This window comes from Colletotrichum godetiae (assembly GCF_030913485.1).
Source record: "Colletotrichum godetiae strain CBS 193.32 chromosome Unknown BDP55scaffold_82, whole genome shotgun sequence".
Classification (NCBI taxonomy): domain Eukaryota; kingdom Fungi; phylum Ascomycota; class Sordariomycetes; order Glomerellales; family Glomerellaceae; genus Colletotrichum; species Colletotrichum godetiae.
This window is the reverse complement of record NW_026851330.1, coordinates 1-17,700: the sequence shown is the minus strand read 5'-3', so window position 1 is coordinate 17,700 and position 17,700 is coordinate 1. Positions and strand designations below refer to the sequence as shown.

Sequence of the window (17,700 nt, the reverse complement as noted above, 5' to 3'; positions counted from 1 at the left end):
TATAATCGTTTTTTTAAACGGCTCTAGGGCGACGAACGGAGCCGTAGGGTACGGCTTTATTATTTATTAAGATTTTAAACGTATAGTATAAGGGTACGGCTAACTTAAACTAGTAAAAGTATTTAATACTAAGGTCAAAGGAGCACGAGCTAGCCTTAAAAGGGCTTTATTTATTAATTACGGTTATTTAATCTATATATATATTAATAATATTAACATTATATAAGGTATTTACGGTAAAGCACCGGACTCGTTATAAAAAGCATTCTTTAAAATCTAAAAAGTAATTAGGATTTTTAATATATAGACGTACTAGTCTTTAGGATATTAAGGTATTAAAGGAAATAAGGCTGCAGACCGGCTAGCTAAAAAAAGAACGATACTATCGGTACAGATAGGTTAAATAACAATATTAGTAAGTATTAAGCGGCTTATAAAGGAAAAACTATAGGGCTATTATAGGAAATAGTAATATAAAGAGCGAAGGCTATAATATACGGACTTAGGGCTTGAGGTAGCTCTATTTAGTCTTTTTAAACTAGCCTTATTATAGGCTATATTATATTACCTACTAGCGGTACGATTAGGTTATAGGGACTTTAAATAATATTACCGACGTTTTAACTACGACGATACTTTAATAATATACTTTTATAAAGAGGCAAAAGATATAGACTATTTGGTTTATTATTGATTAATGCTAGTAAGGAGGTAACGGTGGCCGACCTTTTACTCTTATAGTATACCCGAGCCTATAGGCCCTATAGGATCTTTCGAGGCCTATTTTAAAAAATTAATTACCGACTTATAAGGCTTCGAGGCCTTTTTTTATATAACGGATTTTTTTTAGAAGATCTATTTGTAATAGTAATATTTATATTTATATAGATATAAGTACGGATTATAAAGAACCTCCCGATTCTAAGGGACGATTTAGGAAAGAATGAAACTGGGGTACTAGCGGGAACCGGGGATAGATAGAATATGTAGTGGCTATAAGGTATGATTTGGAGGACGATGTAAAAAGATGATGTATTGTAGAGTAGGTAGCCTTGGCTTACGGCCCTCCACGCTATATACCCTTCGGGAGGTCTGCGGTAAGGGCTCTAGCCCGGCCGCCACGGCGTTAAATATAATAATAATAACAACAAGGTAAGTCCGATACCACGGCTTAATCTCGTATGGACTGAAAAAAGCCCTAGTTCCACCTAGTTGGTGGCCATGGAGGTAATGCCGATATCGAGACCGCGGCGCGCCTCACGAACCTGCTTGTAGAAAGTCTGAAAGCGTTATCTACGGGACACCTGACTACTAGCCAGCTGGATGACATCTTCAGTCGTTTGCAAGCGACTCGCCATTAGCGAACCGTTGATATCATGGAGTACTCCCATAACTAGCAGCTCACTGAAGCGCGAGATGACGGGTTTAAGAGATTTACGGCTTTTAATATTCTTCCTCTGATTGATAAGGAAGATGTCACTTTCAACTTCTCGTGCCAGATACCAGCGAGCGAGAAGCTGGAAATGCTTCCCGTTGGACGAGAGGAGAGATCGATTCCTTTTAAAGACGATCTTCTACGTGAGCCCAAAACGCGAGGTCCCCTAAAGTGGCTGTTCATCTTCCTTTACGTTTCTTAGCCGTGGCCGTCTACTATGGCATGTGGATTCTCCCTAAAAGCTGGGACCTGATTCCTCTCGTGGAGAAGGTCATAACGACGGGAGTATTCGAGTCAGACCCCTCGTTCAAGCTTGTAACAGCATATACCGGTGTAACTGCTCTCGACCAATATTTTGTCTTCCTGGCTGTAATCTTTATGCCAGGTCTTCGGGGATGGAACCCAAGCTTCAGGATGATGCAAGTCTACTTCCTGGGCCTCATCGGTCAGCCAATCTGTATCTGGATGGTGGAGTCGTTCCGAAAACGCAATGCCCTCACTCTTTTAGCTTTGTAAGTTTCCCACACGCAACAGTCTCTGAAGGCTTTGCTGATGTCGTCACAGCCCAAGCTTTTGGTTTATTCTTTTCCAATCAACGGGTGTCGGCTTCTTCATGCCTCTTTACTACGCTGTTTATACGTCGATCTCGGATGTAGAGCCGTACTGGTGGCCTTTGCGCAAGGCAGTCCCCGTTGAGTACGCCAAGGCTCTTCTCCCTGCCACTTTGCTTGGATATTTCCTGCCGACAGTGCTCATGTTCCTTCCGTGGAGTGAGGCTGAGACGGCACAATACTGGGAGACTTTTTGGCAGCCATATCCATGCTACGTCCCTCTGTTGACAATGCTCCTGGGCATGATAAACCGCTGGCAGAGATCTCTGAGCGCAAAGGAGAAGCGACTACCACGCGTCAAAGATGAGCCCACCGATAGCGCATCCCTGAAGCAGCTCTACTTTGTTACCGGCATTCTTGGTGTCTTTTTGCACTGGTCTGTGCTACTGACGATTCTAAGTGACGCCGCCCTATCCTTCGCTGGGGTATTTTCCCCGACGTATTCCGTCAACCCAATGCCCCTGGATCAGGCGTTTCTCAACATTTTCGTGGTCGATTTTTGGGGTTTCTTCATTGCTTCATATGTGTGGTGCATCGGCGCCGTATGGGACCTAAGGCGAGTCGGCCGGGCTGACGTTAATGTTGTTAATGCGTCTCTCATCATTCTCCTCGCCCACTTAGGTCTCGGACCAGGGGCGGCTATGTCGGCCGTTTGGTACTGGAAAGAGGAGCGTATGGCTATTTGTTTATTCCCAGAGGCTGGAAAATTGCACAGCGGGTAGTAACCACTGCTTCCACAGGCGTTTTAATCGATTTTCTGCTCAAGAATAAGATGAAAAGGATTGGCTTTGAACCATCAGATTGCCAGTGACATGATTTACCATGGAACCACTTGTGAGTGAGAAGCAAGCATTACCTCCGAACGATGAGAAAGAGCTTTTAACTCAACCGGAAGGGAAGTCACTTGACAAATACGTTGAATACATAAGCTAAATACATGTATATGGCAGCCAGATAGCACGCTTCGCTGTGCGGGAGATTTATTCACAGAGTCATATAGCGAGCGAATCATAATCTAACATAGTCTTGCGTCCAAACATCATGCTACTCCAACCTTCGCAAACACCCCAGACCCCTTATATATAAGGTAATTGGAGGTCATTTTGTTTGCACGGGATCGGCAGCGTCCGGCAGTCCTGACGGCTCATGGTGGATCTGATGGAAAATTGGATCCCAGACGAAACAAGCGCGTGTAGACGTCTCTCCGTTCAGAGGCTCAGGGTCAGGAGTCAGGAGAACCTTGTCAACTGAGCATTCGAGAGCCTCTCCTGATAGCGACTCGTCCGTGATGATTCTGTTCATGGCGCTAATGACAGTGGACATTGGGGTGATGCTGTTGTTGTTGTTGTTGTTAGTCACACGAACGCGGCCTAAATCTACAGCATTGGCACTGACCTTGATCCTGCGGCCGCGGCCATTGCTGCGGGCATCAGTGGGGTTGCGATTGATCCAGGACGAATGCAGTTGATGCGGATGTTTTCCTTCTGATAGAATCGTGAGTAGATGATGCATGTGAGATCGTGAAAGAGCCATTTCACCTACCATCCGCAGAATTTGAGCACTGGCACGGACAAATTGCCAGACCTAATGGCAGTGTCAGTAGTTCTTCAAGGACCCGAGATCTGGGACGCACTTACCGCTGCCTTGCTGCCGCTGTATTCCGGGAAGCCTCGATGGGGATAAAGGCTAGCAGCGCTCGCAGTGGCCACAATCGTTCCGCCTGGTACCTTGTTCTTTCTCATAAAATGAATCGCCAGCTGGGTTCCGTAGTAAACCCCCTTTACATTGATATCTGCACTTGAGATTTGGCTTTGGTGGGATGCTAGATGATGAGTTGTGAGATGAAATGAACACAGGAAGAAAGTTTAAGAAGCTCACGTATCGGAGTGTCGATGATTCAAAATGTACAGTGAGCTGGCGAAAGAAGTATAAGCTCATCACGTCTACACGATGAAGATTTTCCGCTCAGGTCAACTTACCTTTGGTCAAAGATACCAGCATTAGTGCAGACCAGATCGAGTCGGCCAAATTTGTCCCATGTTTCCTGGAAGCATTTCGCCTGACTCTCGTAATCCGCGACATCGACCTGGTAGAATGTGACGGCGTCTTCAAGCTTTGTAACAAGGTCCGCATTGGGCTTGATATCAAACATGGCGATTCGCCAGCCTTTGCTGACCAGGTCTAGGGTGAATGCTTCGCCAATGCCTGACTAAGAGAATTTAGCAGTTACAGCAAAGAAGACAATACGGGCCAGAAAACAACGTACGCAGGCTCCAGTGATGATTGCAACGGAACCTGATGTCATTGCGTGATTTCTACCCAGATGTGACGAGTACGAAGTACTAAGAGTTATGAAAAGGGGGTTGTTTAGGAAACAGGTTTCTTCAAGTTGGGGTGTTTCTCAGCTTTCCCAATCTTGAGGACAACTTTGATGTTCACGGCCTCAACGAGCACAGGTTTCGCTTCTAAGCACATTGAATGGCCCTTTAATAGGGATAAAGCCGGAATTGTTTGGAGGCACAGTGGGTTGCCGAGTTGCCAAATTGCCTGTTCCAAGAAAATCATAACATGGGCCAGGGTGTCTGTTTGCCCCTCGGCCAGGTCAGATTGCCGCAGTGTCTGGCGTTGTGACATGTTGGTTGGCCATCGGCATATCATGCCACTGTAGAATTTAACGGTGATTGGAATTACCCCATCGTGTGCTGACATGCATCTTGTAATCATTGGTCTTGGGACCAATGGCCGAGGAGTACCGAGTGATTTCCCCTCCAAACATGCGGTCGATGTCTTGTAAGATGTGGGTCAAATAGGCCCTTCAACGGCCTCCTTTGGGCTTTGTGCATTCCGGCGTCGATGGAATGCCACAAATCAGTGAAAGGTACACGTATCCCAATCTTGCCTACGATTCGGTCTTCTTCTCTTTTTGCGCTTCTTAGAACACACCCGAAGAGTCAAGACGCACTAACCGTGCCTTTCTATTTCTTGGAAGGCTTGCTCAACCTCAGGTGTAAATTGCATGTATTGGTCGCCCAAAGAGTCTGAAGCACCTATTGCCAAGAAAAAAGGGTCTGTCCATTCCGAAGCTACCTGAGGTGGATATAATCCATTACACCCTTTTGAAAGGACAAAAGATACGCTGCAGATTGACCAAGGAACAAACTTGCTCAACAAACTACTAACACGAGACAAGTTCGTTTGCCACTAGAGATTGTGTCTACATACGTTTTCTGGTCGTCAACAACGGTTTTCTGGTCAACCTGCCTCTAGTCGCGAACCGATGTCACTGGAATACGACCCAAATCTCGTCACATAAATGCCAATGCAGAAATTACGACACTTCTACTAGTATTTCATTTGCCGAATTCCAGTCCATCGTCTGAACCGGAACGGGGCTAAGCTTGCCTTCTTTAGCCAGCTGAACGACTTGTCGAAAGTGTTCCAGGTTTCCAGTGATGTTTGAGAAGATGGTCAAGCCTTTAAAGATGTTGGCCACAAGGGAGAACTCAATTGAGCCTCCCATGACGCCAACCTGAAGCCATTTGGCCCCCTTTGCAATTATGCCGTTGGCCAGATTTGCCGTGATTGAGCTATTGACGAAATCGATCACGGCGATCACGGGCCCGTTGATTGCCGCGAGAATGTCTTCAGTCGCCGAGGGCCCGGAGATATTGACCGTCTTCGTGGCCGCGGCGGCGGTGGCTGCATCCAGCTTCTCGTCGGCAACATCTGTGGCGATGATTGACTTGTGTCCGAATGCCTTCAGCACGGCTATAGCCGCGAGACCTAGGCCTCCTGCTCCGATGAGGAGGACTGGCTCATCCGTAGGCAAGGGTAGAACCTTGCTCACCGCACTGAGAGTGGTGATTCCTGAGCAGCCAAAGGTGCACGCCACAGCAGGGTCAAGATCTCCCAGGTCGACCAAGTATTTGGGGTGCGGAACCAGGACGTACTCGGCAGATCCTCCATGTCGAAATGTCCCAAGGCCCCTTTGCGCACCGCACAGGTCATCCTCTTCCTGTATGCAGCGCGTACAGGAGCCGCAACCAAGCCAAGGGTACACAATTTGGCGGGAGCCGATTAAGATGGAGGCTGCATCTATCCCTAGACCAGTTACCTCTCGGAATACTTCATGGCCCAGAGCGACAGGCAGCTGGATGCCGCGATCTTTGACGTAGAGGCGCTTCCCTCCGCCCGCGTCGTAGATTCCTTCAGCAGTGTGAAGGTCAGAAGGACTTCAGTTCCGCTCGGAGTTGGCACGGGTTGGCGCAGCTTTTGAAGCGGCTCGTTCCACTGGGTGAGTGCCCAGATATATATGAACTCTGACATTGTAGCCAGTTGAACCAGATTTTGTGTAGAACAAGTAGGCTCCCAAAACTTGATTACTCTCATTAATTAGATTAAAATTACTGAGTCCAGGGTTTGCCCAATTTGATCACGTTGCCGGAATAGTGTGTGGGGAGTATGGCATAAGAATGCCGAGCCCTCGGGCCTCGGGGCTGGCGCCGGACCTTACTTTAACACCATTCTCTCTGGCGAAGAAGTCTGGGTGACAACAATAAATGCTGATGTAACAGAGGAAACACCCTTAATCAAGTCGAGATACGATGTTCCCAACAATCCTGTCCCATTGTCTTTAGAGTAACCACATCAGTCAATCTCATCTACACAATAGTCAGTCATGGCACCAACTAAAACGTTGACTACGATGCCATCGTGATTGGTGCAGGATTCGGCGGCATCTGATCGCTTTGGGAGCTATTGCAGTCCGGCTTTACTGTAAAGTGCTTTGAGGGTGGATCTGATGTAGGAGGCGTTTGGTACTGGAACCGCTATCCTGGTGCTCGCACCGACAGCGAAGCATGGGTATACACGATGAATTTCGATCCCGGTGCCAAGGAAGAATGGGAATACCGCACCGGTTATCCTGGTCAGAAAGAAGTTGAGCAATACCTGGGCCGCGTTGTTGGTCAGTCTTATCTGTTGTCTATGCAAGACTGCGTCACTGACTTTCAGCAATAGACCATTTTGAACTGCGAAAGCAGATCTAATTCAATACGAGAGTTCTTTCGGCACATTACGACGAAGAGAGTAACAAGTGGACCATTGCGGCGAGCGACGGCTCATCAACCACTTGCCGCTTTTTTGTACCAGCGACCGGTCCACTGTCAACCATCAAGGCCCCGCCCTTCCCAGGACTCAAATTGTTCAAGGGCGAGTGATACCAATCGGCTCGATGGCCCAAAGACAAGGTATCCTTTGCCGGCAAGCGTACTGCTGTGATCGGCACGGGAGCCACGGGTGTTCAAATCATCCCGAAAATTGCTCCTGTTACCAAGCAGCTAACCGTTTTTCAACGGACGCCAAACTTCGTTCTTCCTGGACGAAACCATGACATCGATGAAAACCAAGCCACATAAATCAAGCAACGATGTGATACCGTATGGGATCAAGCCACCAACCACCCTTTTGGACTTGCAATGACACCATCGGGGAAAGGAGCCGGAGACTTCCATAACCCTACTGAGATCAGCCAGCTCCTTGATAGAGGTTGGGAGTGTGGCGGCTTCCATTTCCAGTTCGAGACGTTCGACGACGTCTTAACCAATCAAAAAAGCAACGATATTGCCTCGGAATACCTCCGTCAGAAGATTCGTGCTGTTGTCCAAGACCCGGAAACGGCGGAACTTCTGTGTCCCAAGTACCCCTTCATCACTAAGCGTCCCTTTTTTGGACACTTCTACTACGAAACCTTCAACAGACCTAATGTCCAGCTGGTTGACATCAGCTCGGATAAGATCGATCTTTATGAGAACGGTGTCATCAACGGTTCAGGGGAGTATGAGGTTGACATGGTGATCTTTGCTCTTGGGTTTGACGCCGGCACTGGCGCTCTCAGCGAGATAGATGTTAGAGGGTCTCAAGGAAGATCGCTAAAGGAATTCTAGGCTACCAAAGTTGATACCTTTGCTGGTACACTGATTCCCGGATTCCCCAACATGTTCTCGGTATGTGGGCCCCACGTGCCTTTTGGGAATATGCCAGTAGTAGTGGAAATCCAGTTGAGATGGATTGGCGAGACCATTCGTTATATGCGGCAGAATGGCTTTTCCAAAATCGACGTCAGGAAGGAGGCAGCGGTCATGTGGTACGCACATCTTAGGGAGGTTTTCGCGGGTCTGCTCACTTCCAAGGACTCTGAGACACATGGGGCGTGGTTCGTCGGAGCGAATATGCCTGGCAAGCCTGCGGATATTCTTTTCTACTTTGGTGGTGTTCCAGCGTGGTCATCTTGGCTGCAAAGCGAAGTGAAGTCTTCGTGGGTCAACATGCAGTTCTCTCCCCGTCGAGTCTCTGGGAGGGGCAGTCAAAGCGAGAACAGCAAACTAGTGCCTTCATTGTAAATTAGGAATTTAGTGAACTGGAAAGCATCGAAGACACCCGGCACAATGAGGTCAATCTGCCACCCACTCGCCCTATATTTGACAGAGTCTACAGAACAGCTGGGCAGCAAATGTTTACTTCAGTCAACTTTATTTATCGCTCATGCCAACTAGGTTCAATCTTATCTCATATGCTAACACACGAACAGATCACCTGGTAGAGATCTCCTGCGTCTCAGTAACACGGTGGTTAAGTAACGACGCCCGTGGTCTGCAAAAGCTCTGTCAACCCAGTAGACATTTGATTGAAGTTTCCTATAATACATTATGTTTAGCTGTACGAATCCTGTCCAAACTACATTCCGGAGTCCTCGAGCCCAACGTGAGCGACAGGCCAGAGGTAACACACAACTTCAGGCCAATTGTATGGGCTCAGCAGTTACCGAGGACTCTTGGCTTAGAGAAATTTGGCAAGCTTTGTCAGTCAAAATGTTTGATAAGCTCGGGGAATCCCCCCAACCAAAGGCATCCGATCCCTCGACTACTTGACCGAGCCGGCGGGATTGTGTCTGAACTACAGCAGGCTTTTGGAGTCAAGCAGGTCTTCCCACTTGTTGTCTAGATTTTGAGAATGCTCAACTGCTGTAACCCCCATATATTTACAGCAGCGAAAAGTTGAGTCGCGTTACAGGTCACTTTCAAATATCAATAGCGCTGCATACCAAACTTAAACCCACCAATTACAAACCTCTTCGCCCTGTTCAATCAACATGACATCTCCGCCTCTCCAGAGTAACGAAACCGGCCGTGCGAAAACGCTGGATGTTCTCATCATCGGTGCTGGCTGTGGTGGATGCTACAGCCTCTACAAGCTTCGTAAGCTCGGCTTCAATGTCCATGTATACGAGGCGGGGTCTGCTTTGGGGGAAGTCTGGCATTGGAACACCTACCCCAGAGCCCGCGTCGACTCGGAAATGCCGTTTTACCAGTTCTCCATCCCTGAGGTCTGGCGCAAGTGGAATTGGTCTGAGAGATTTCCGAGCGGGGAAGAGTTAAGGGGTTATTTCAACCACGTTGAAAAGACACTGGATCTGTCTAGAAACATCACCTATAAGGCTGTCGTCAACCGAGCAAGCTACATCGAGGACTCCGGCGAATGGACGGTTACGACTGAGAACGGCCACAATGCCGTTTGCAAGTATCTAGTCTGTGCTACTGGCAGTTGTTTCAAGCCACACTATCCCAATTTCCGGAATCTAGACGAATTCAAAGGTCAGCTTATCTACTCAACCCGCTGGCCAGCTGATGCGAAAGTCAAGGACAAACGAGTGGCCATTATTGGCTCAGGTGCAACGACCGTACAGTGTACTCAAGAGGTCTCAAAGGTGGCAGAGCATCTGACAGTCTATATTCGCACCGCCAGTATCTCACTTCCCATGGTTCAGCGTCCTTTGAGCGACCTCGAGCAGGAGATAAGCAAGTCTACCTACCGCAGGATGTTTGAATATTGCCGGAATAGCCATTCGAGTCTCGGATACGACATGCAGCCTGGGTCCGTTCTCGACTTGAGTGATGCGGAACGAGAAGAGCTTTGGGAAGAACTTTGGAATCGTGGTTGTTTCAACTTCAAGCAATCAAATTACCGAGACTTTCTCGTTGATGAGAAGCCCAACAGGCTCATGTATGAGTTTGGGGCAAGAAAGACCCGCCCAAGAGTTAAGAATCCAGCCAAGGCCGCATTTCTTGTGCCTGAGAAAGCGTCTTTCGCATTTGGGACGAAGAGGAGCAGTCTCGAACAAGACTATTATGAGTATCTCGATCGAGACACTGTTAGCATCGTCGATCTGAAGGCTAATCCGATAAGAGAGTTCACGGACAAGGGGATTACATGCGAAGATGGATCCGAGCTCGAATTCGATACAATTGTGATGGCGACGGGCTTTGACGCCATGACAGGAAGCCTGACGAAAATGAACTTTCAAGGGAGGGATGGCATAACCTTTGCAGACCGATGGAAAAATGGGGTTTAAACCCACCTGGGCCTCTGCTCCAGTGGATGTCCCAACTTGTTCATGGTCTACGGACCTCAGGGTGGGTCATCACAAGAATCAAGTTTGTGCTATTATCTTTAACATGTCATTTTAGTACCCACGGCATTCAGCAACGGGCCCCCTTTTATTGAGGTTCAGGTTGACATGATTGCTGGACTTCTTCAGAAGCTTCAGAACGAGGGTGTGAAGTCCATTGAAGCCCAGCGAGGTGCCGAGGAGAAGTGGAAGCAAGCAATCCAAGACGCCAATGACAGAACTTTGATGCCCTTGACCGACTCATGGTACAACGGGGCCAACATACCTGGCAAAAAGAGAGAGCAACTGATGTATTTAGTAGGGGTTAAGAAGTACCAGGAGGAATGCCGAGAGGCACTAGCAACTTTAGAGGGATTTAATGTTGTACTTAATGAGTAGAGAAAAGGTTTGACGATAGTCTCTTAGCATGTGGGCAAATGCCTGCTCCTATAAATCTGATTTTCAGTGTTGCTTAGTTTCAAATTTGCCAGACTCAACATAAAAGTATTTGGGCGAGTCCTTTAGTCACCCACAAGCAATAAAGTTAAGATGACGTCGAAAGGATACATCCCCTGAACAAGAACAAGGTGTCGGATTGGAAGTCCAATTCGACCTCGAGGCAAGGGGCCCGCGCAGGGGCCACATACAGACCGTACTTACGAGATCCACGGTTTGCCCAACCTACGGTTGGAACCTCCCTTTTACACCTTTACGCAGAAGTTAAGTATATATCGGGTTTGACCTCTTCGTCACCCACGGTTCGAATCAATCCCTGTGATAGGGATACCAACACAAGGCGTCTATTACGAGAAAATAGGGGTAACCACGCCTAGGTGCAACTAACACACATGGCACCTCATGGATTGCAGACCATTATTTAGAGACGTATTTAGGCGTCAAATGCGATTAGTCTGGCTAGTTGGTGATTTGACCAGCCCACATGAGTGCGGCAACTAGGGTAAATCCACTTGATCATGATGTTCAGATACATGAGACTCTTTGTACGTGTCGAGTACTCATTATTGTCATTCTCGCGCTGCTTCAATTCTTAGAGCATAAACTGACATGGCATTAGACTTGACCTGTGTTCCAAGACCGCATGTTCATGATCCACACGTAAATGATGTGGTTCCAATTCTGTGACAAGAGAAGCATGAAATGCTATGTTCGTGCGGGATTGGCAACTAATGTCTGATCCTTCGATTTCCTGCTCCCCAGATTGTCCAGCTCTTCTTACAATAGCAACATTGAATTTTCCCTGCTACCGGATTAACAACATCAAAAGGTCGTCCGCATCCTGAGCTTCCGAAGGTTCTCGGAACCTAGCATGGAAACGTCTTGTACTCTCGTCCATGATACTTTTCCCGACGTGTCTTCGTCTCGGCTACGGTAGTTCCTCCGTTCGACTGTAATGGTGCAGAATTACGCCTCGCCATCACGGTGTTTGGCGGATCGTGGCCTTCTCCGGCTTCTCGTCAACGTGGCCGTTGTTCGTAGTCATCCTCCACTATCAAGTTAGCGAAGCATTGCCTTCCTCCCGAAATTCGCAGTGAATCCTGCGGCTCTCTTGCAATAGGCGCCACTCCGAAGTGCTCCGGTCTTTCCGAAAAACTATGAGGCTGCTCGAGCAGTTTTTCGACCATGATGCGGCGTTCTCTCGCAGTAGTAAAGCGGAGCTCGTCTTGCTGTCTCTCATTCTCATGCGATGCGTCCTGATAACGGCGCTGGAGATCAGCTATGTGCGCATTGTTGAGCTCTTCTCGTTCCTTGGCTCGCTTTTGTAGTTTGGAAATAGTTTGAGCATACTCCTCTTGGAGTTGAGCTTGAAGCTCCATGTTCCCTAATTCTGAGTGAGTAATAAAGCGGATTTGGTTTTGGAAAGAACCCCCACTTACTTTGCTCGTTGGCCTCCCTCATCTGTATTCTCAAGTCTTCCAGATCTTCTGCATGCTTCCTTTCCAATCTGCGGATCTCCTCGTCCACGGCCATCCCAGCATCTGTCTCGACAAGGTTCTTGCCCGCGACCATCATTTCCTCTTGCAATTTGACGGCCGTTGGCTTCTCGTTCAACATCCCGCGTACCACATCTCGCACCAATTCTAATCCTCTATCTTGTCGTTTGACGGAACACCCACTGTCAATCATCGGACCCCAGTAATTCGAACTTTTGAGATCGTTTTCTTTTGATAATCCGTCTTGAAGCGTGACCTTATCCCACATAGTAGTCATCAAACACACTTTGGACATGTGATCAGCTCCGCAAAGCTTGTCGAACATTCGCATATTTTTTCGTGAGGAGCCTGACATTCGTACATCCGAGATTCGGTGGACATAGATCAACCCCGATAACAGCGTTTCATTCTATCAAGGTCAATTGAAACCCCTTGAGATTTTCTCTAAAGTCTTGCCGGGAACGTACTTTGTAAGAATCCTGTAGCCAAGCGGCTATGAGTTTCAGAATATCAGTGTCACTCCTCTCCGAGTCATCGAACCCGGGAGTGTCAACAAGTGTGACTTTATGACCGTCAAGTGAGAAATCGACCGTCTCGATATCCCGGGTGCCTGATATGTTTCAGTCAAAGTAGAAGGGATAGGGGGGAAATGCTTACAAGACTCTAAGCCATGCCCGATGCGAAGCTGGCTTGCCGCTTCACCAGCAAGTGTTTTTATCAAGGAAGTTTTCCCTGTTCCTGTCATGCCAAAAACAGCAATCAACACTCTCTTCTCAGACTTATTGACTGGCTTCCGAGGTATTGAGAATGTCATATCTTGCGCGGCACCGTAGGCGGAAACAGTATCTCCGTTTCGGACTCTCTGTCCAAGCATTTGCATGCCCCGTTCCTGGGCCGGTTGTTGTGGGGCATGTGCAGTAAGTTTTCTGGCAGGCAGCGATGGTGCTTGACGACTCGTACTTCCATCGCTTCCTGGTTCAGCTAAAGCTAACTGTGACATATCTCGTCTACGAAAGTTTAGTTCAGTTGAACTCGATTGTCGCGACTCATCATGGAAGGGGCTCCTAGACGGTATTCTGCTGATATTAGCTACCAAGCCTCATGACCTATGTTCCCGATTTTGGAATTCTTCGTACCGTTGCACTTCGTCCACGGGCAGGTGGAAGAAGAGTTGTCGAGCATACGCTGCTGCCACAGCTGCTGCATACCCATGCCAGTCGTCGTTCTTGTGCGAATCGCAATAATTCGAGATACCGCGCACGACGAGGCACGGAAAGTCGGCAATTACCCCCGCAGCTTCCGTCTCAAAGCACAGGAGCCCATGTTGCTGGGCCAGCGTGTCTCTCAGCTCTGCGTTCTTTACCACTAACTCTCCAGAGGCGATATTTCCCCTGTGTACTATAACGAAGTTATCGTCGTCGTTAACTGGTCTGACCAAACGCTTCAATGGGTCGCAGACCGTTGCACAAGGTTCTCCTTCGCGCTGGTGTACGTAATCTGATGGATAGTGATAATCGTTTTGCTCCCCGGGATACTGGAATCGTCGAAGGCGAGGGCGGTCTGTCTTGATTCGATAAAGGCTCTGCTGCACTGGATCGAACTCTGACCTATCCCGCTGTACCGCTAGAGCTTGTGCAGCGCTAAGCAGAAGTGCCGGTGGTGGCGCCAAGGCACCCGTCCGCTCAAAGTGCCCTTCTTTCGCTTTCCCGTGATCGTACTGCAAAGCGCCAGAATATCCACCCGCAGGCTTGCTGACAACCACATGGCCTAGCCGGATCGGCCCCTGATCCGTCTTGACGGGAACCCCACCGCCAACGCCAACCAACAAACCAAAGCGTAAGTTGGGAAACGTCATTCTCATCTGTGTCACTACCGTAGCCGCGGGGCTGTTGCCAGGCTGGTGCAAACCTGCGATAACGACATTGTGGCCGTCGATGCTCCCGAGGCTGTATACATTATGGTCTGTTGGGGACTTTGCTAGTGGTGGGTGCTCCTTGTCCAACATTTCCATCGCTGCGATCTGGTCCACCTCAAGCGGACAGATCCATGCCACCTTGTAGTCGTTGAGGCTTCTTCCCTGCGTCATTCTTCGATCGTTCGGGTCGTGTGTTTAAATTGTTCGACTTTTATTCGGCGCGACCTCACGATCAGGGTCAACACATATGTAACACTGTGGTCTGTCTCGGAGCAACAAACGGGTACGGACGCAAAACAGCATACTCGAAACTGTAGATGGAAATGCGAAGATCAATTTAGTCATCGGAGCAGGCTGTCACCTGCAGGAAAGTTAAAGGAGGGGGCGTCTCTCTTGCCACCAACCTTGTGCGGATGCTTATCGCATCACTGACGAATCATGGTTAATCCAGCTGTCAAGTCCCGCAAGTATCAGCATGCACTGCTGGTTGCCCTCAAGTTAGTGTACCGTCTCGCCCAATTGATAGGAAAGGTCAGGGACATCATCGAGAGGCTGAGAAGGACCGACTTCTTCTTAGCCATCCAAAACTGCGACGATGATATTCCGTTAATTAGGATCGGGCATTTGCGAATCCTAACATATTGTCAACGATAAACCCAATTCAGCTTAAGGGAAAACTACGGAAGATATAGATTGGTCCGTCAAGACAAGGGGCCAGATTACAAGCTCATCGAAATGACAGGGGTAATGCAGCTTCGTTGAAAATCACTCAAGTCAAATTAACGTCTTGAGAATGCATCAAAAATGGATAATCAGGCAATTTCAAATTTATCTGAATTTTACGAGAACCCCAATTCCTATCATTTCCTATCTACACTTACATTTGCCGGGTTTATAGGGTGAACATGGCTGGTGTATCATAGTACCAATGATGGTGTTGGTATTCCTATCACAGGGATGGTTCGAACCGTGGGTGACGAAGAGGTCAAAATCTATATATATTTAACTTCTGCGTAAGGTGTAAAAAGGAGGTTCTAACCGGAGGTTGGGTAGACCGTAGATCTCGTAAGTATGGTCTGTAAGTGGCCCCTGCGCGGGCCCCTTGCCTCGAGGTCGAATTGGACTTCCAATCCGACACTGACTATCTCTCTCTTTCATCGCCCAACTACGGCGGTTGGAAGTGTAATTCGATCTCGGGCTCCTTCGCCGAGGCTGCCCCCTTTTCCTCCTTCTTCTGCTCCTTGCGGGTTACCCATCCCTCCATCCGTATCGTCGCCCTTCCTTCGCCGACGAAGTGCTCGAGCCCCTTGTTGGGCGTTGCCTTCGTGAAAGCATCCGCCAGATTATCGTCCCCGTTGATCCAACGGATCTCGAGGATCTCGCGGCGCTCATACGATTGCCGGAGGGCCATGATGTCTATCATCAGCCTCTTCTCCTTCGTGGTGCCCAGTTTGACGAGGCACTCATACAGCGAGTACGAATCGGTACAGACGATTGTCGGTATCGTGGGGATGTCAAGTCGATCGGTAATCCTCTTCAGCGTCGTTGAGATCGCGTGTGCGATGTCGACGCCGTTAACCATGCCGTAGACCTCTGAGGCGAGTACACTTCGTGTGACCCTTTTGCTCTTCGTCGACGAGTAGTGGATGACATTACCGCGGATCGTGAAGTTCTCCTCTCCCATTGCCTCGTTGGCAAGGATTATCACATATCCCAATTGCGATGTGAGGTCGTCATTATTCGCGAATGAGCCGTCGACGAACACGTAGAGCTTCGCCTCCCTCAGGTCGATGGGTTGGTACACGAGCCCCCTATCGAGGTTCACTTGCTGCCACTGTAGCCGTCGGTTGAGGGCGTCGAAGTCGCGTTCCGTCGGCGAAGTGGCCTGCGCTGCCCTCGCGCAGTCGAAAGTGGCCTCTGGCTGACAGATGCTTGCGATGTAAGCTCCTCGTGCGAGCTCTGCTTTGTACCGCTTCTGGCAGTCGGTTGCCCTTGGGTCGATGAGGGTGATCTTCTCGCCTTGCCCCTTCTGTCGGAAGACGACATTCTCGCCCTCGATCGTGAGGATCCCGCCGTTGAACGCAAGTGGTGTGTCCTCTGTGAGGATCTCTTTTGGCTTGGCGGTAAACTTTGCCTTCTCCAGCTCCTTGTCCTCCTTCTCCATGAAGGCCGCATCAGAAAGCCCTAATGTGTCGTCGGTCTGCATTCCGACGATTCCAAATGGATCGTCTGCATGCGCGGAAACTAGGAGGCAAGGATCGTACGTCGATGTAATCATCGAGAGCTTGTCGATGTGGAAATCGTGGTATGTTGCCCACCAGTGAGTGCCTGACTCTGCGAGGCCGTAGAGTGGCTTCAGCACTTCGATAATCGTGTCGTCCGGGTATTTGCTTGCCATCTCCCTTGGTAGGTAAGCCAATATCTTCCTCGTGAGCCTTGTCGCCGATTGGGTGTATGCCTGGGTGATATCACGACTCCAGATCCGGTATCCTCTTTGCCGTAGTGATGCCATCAATGCCATCATTAGTCGTTGGCTGCAGCGCTGAACTGTCGGCGACTGCGTGAGCAGTGCCGCCTTCTCGACGTCGCCGTAGCCTTGTATCACATGCCTTGATTTCTCGTACGGCTGATTTGTCCCCTTTCCTTTGATCTCGCGGACCATTCGCGACTTGAAGATGCGGAGGTTCGCGTGCTTCTCTGGGTCGTAGGTGATGAATCTGTAGACCCCTCGATCGCGCAGTGTGTCGGCTTCGATGAGGTCGGAGCCTTCGTACGGTCGTCCTGCAGTTGTGATTATCCCTTGTTCCCTTAGCTTGACCGCCATCGCGAAGTCTGCTTTCTCCTTGGCCGTGTAGAAGACAGCAGTAGCCTTGGTGTCAGACATGAATTGCCGTTGAGGTGCTTTTCGGGGTCTTCCTCGGCGTCTTGCTTGCGGTGGGGGTACTGGTTCTTCTTCTGCCTCATCGTCTGAGGGTGCTGCGACGATGATCTCGTCGAGGATGGTTTCCTGCCCCTCATCGCTTGGTTGTCCCTCATCGCTTTGTTGAGGTGGTTCCCCTGGCTCTTCTTCTTCTTGTGGGTTGGAAATCACTCCGCTGGGGTCGACGTGGTACGGTCGTACCGCAGTGATCGACACCTCCAGTGGTTGGTCTCGATCTCTCGCGACGACACAAGATCGTTCGTCAATTGAGACTAACTTGTATGGGCCTGTCCATTGCTTTGTGGTTTCCCTCCATACCCGTACCTCCGAATTCAGGGGCATGTCGAGGTTGAGGCTCACGTCGGGCCCATTGCGCGTAGCAATGGCTTCGTTGACTTGCCTTCTAGCATTTGCCTCGCGG

General features: G+C 49.1%; 6 protein-coding genes across 6 annotated transcripts; 3 read left to right on the top strand and 3 right to left on the bottom strand.

Annotated features, from left to right (window-relative positions):
• Positions 1-1,523: 1,523 nt before the first annotated feature.
• Positions 1,524-2,768, top strand: BDP55DRAFT_638305 (uncharacterized protein; the record flags this gene model as incomplete). The annotated part of the gene is made up of 3 exons (XM_060573096.1): positions 1,524-1,578; positions 1,638-1,947; positions 2,000-2,768. The coding sequence occupies 3 exons, from the start codon at positions 1,524-1,526 to the stop codon at positions 2,766-2,768; spliced, it is 1,134 nt and encodes a 377-aa protein (XP_060422659.1).
• A 60-nt stretch (positions 2,769-2,828) lies between these two features.
• BDP55DRAFT_773676 (15-hydroxyprostaglandin dehydrogenase) lies at positions 2,829-4,664 on the bottom strand. The gene is made up of 8 exons (XM_060581186.1): positions 4,313-4,664; positions 4,026-4,255; positions 3,925-3,960; positions 3,831-3,868; positions 3,684-3,766; positions 3,589-3,630; positions 3,442-3,530; positions 2,829-3,379 (listed from the first exon to the last, which is right to left on the bottom strand). The coding sequence occupies exons 1-8, from the start codon at positions 4,349-4,351 to the stop codon at positions 3,145-3,147; spliced, it is 792 nt and encodes a 263-aa protein (XP_060422658.1). The 5' UTR covers positions 4,352-4,664; the 3' UTR covers positions 2,829-3,144.
• Positions 4,665-4,912: 248 nt separating this feature from the next.
• Positions 4,913-6,524, bottom strand: BDP55DRAFT_773675 (uncharacterized protein). Its single transcript, XM_060581185.1, has 2 exons — positions 6,161-6,524; positions 4,913-6,032 (listed from the first exon to the last, which is right to left on the bottom strand). Exons 1-2 carry the CDS (start codon positions 6,433-6,435, stop codon positions 5,375-5,377), a joined length of 933 nt encoding a protein of 310 aa, XP_060422657.1. The 5' UTR covers positions 6,436-6,524; the 3' UTR covers positions 4,913-5,374.
• Positions 6,525-7,523: 999 nt separating this feature from the next.
• BDP55DRAFT_638302 (uncharacterized protein) lies at positions 7,524-7,991 on the top strand (the record flags this gene model as incomplete). Its single annotated transcript, XM_060573095.1, has 1 exon — positions 7,524-7,991. The coding sequence occupies one exon, from the start codon at positions 7,524-7,526 to the stop codon at positions 7,989-7,991; it is 468 nt and encodes a 155-aa protein (XP_060422656.1).
• A 1,205-nt stretch (positions 7,992-9,196) lies between these two features.
• BDP55DRAFT_698679 (cyclopentanone monooxygenase) lies at positions 9,197-10,891 on the top strand (the record flags this gene model as incomplete). The annotated part of the gene is made up of 3 exons (XM_060577801.1): positions 9,197-10,450; position 10,517; positions 10,572-10,891. 3 exons carry the CDS (start codon positions 9,197-9,199, stop codon positions 10,889-10,891), a joined length of 1,575 nt encoding a protein of 524 aa, XP_060422655.1.
• Positions 10,892-11,472: 581 nt separating this feature from the next.
• On the bottom strand, positions 11,473-14,676 carry BDP55DRAFT_622771 (uncharacterized protein). Its single transcript, XM_060571376.1, has 5 exons — positions 13,581-14,676; positions 13,102-13,520; positions 12,912-13,054; positions 12,388-12,853; positions 11,473-12,332 (listed from the first exon to the last, which is right to left on the bottom strand). Exons 1-5 carry the CDS (start codon positions 14,528-14,530, stop codon positions 11,968-11,970), a joined length of 2,343 nt encoding a protein of 780 aa, XP_060422654.1. The 5' UTR covers positions 14,531-14,676; the 3' UTR covers positions 11,473-11,967.
• Positions 14,677-17,700: the final 3,024 nt, after the last annotated feature.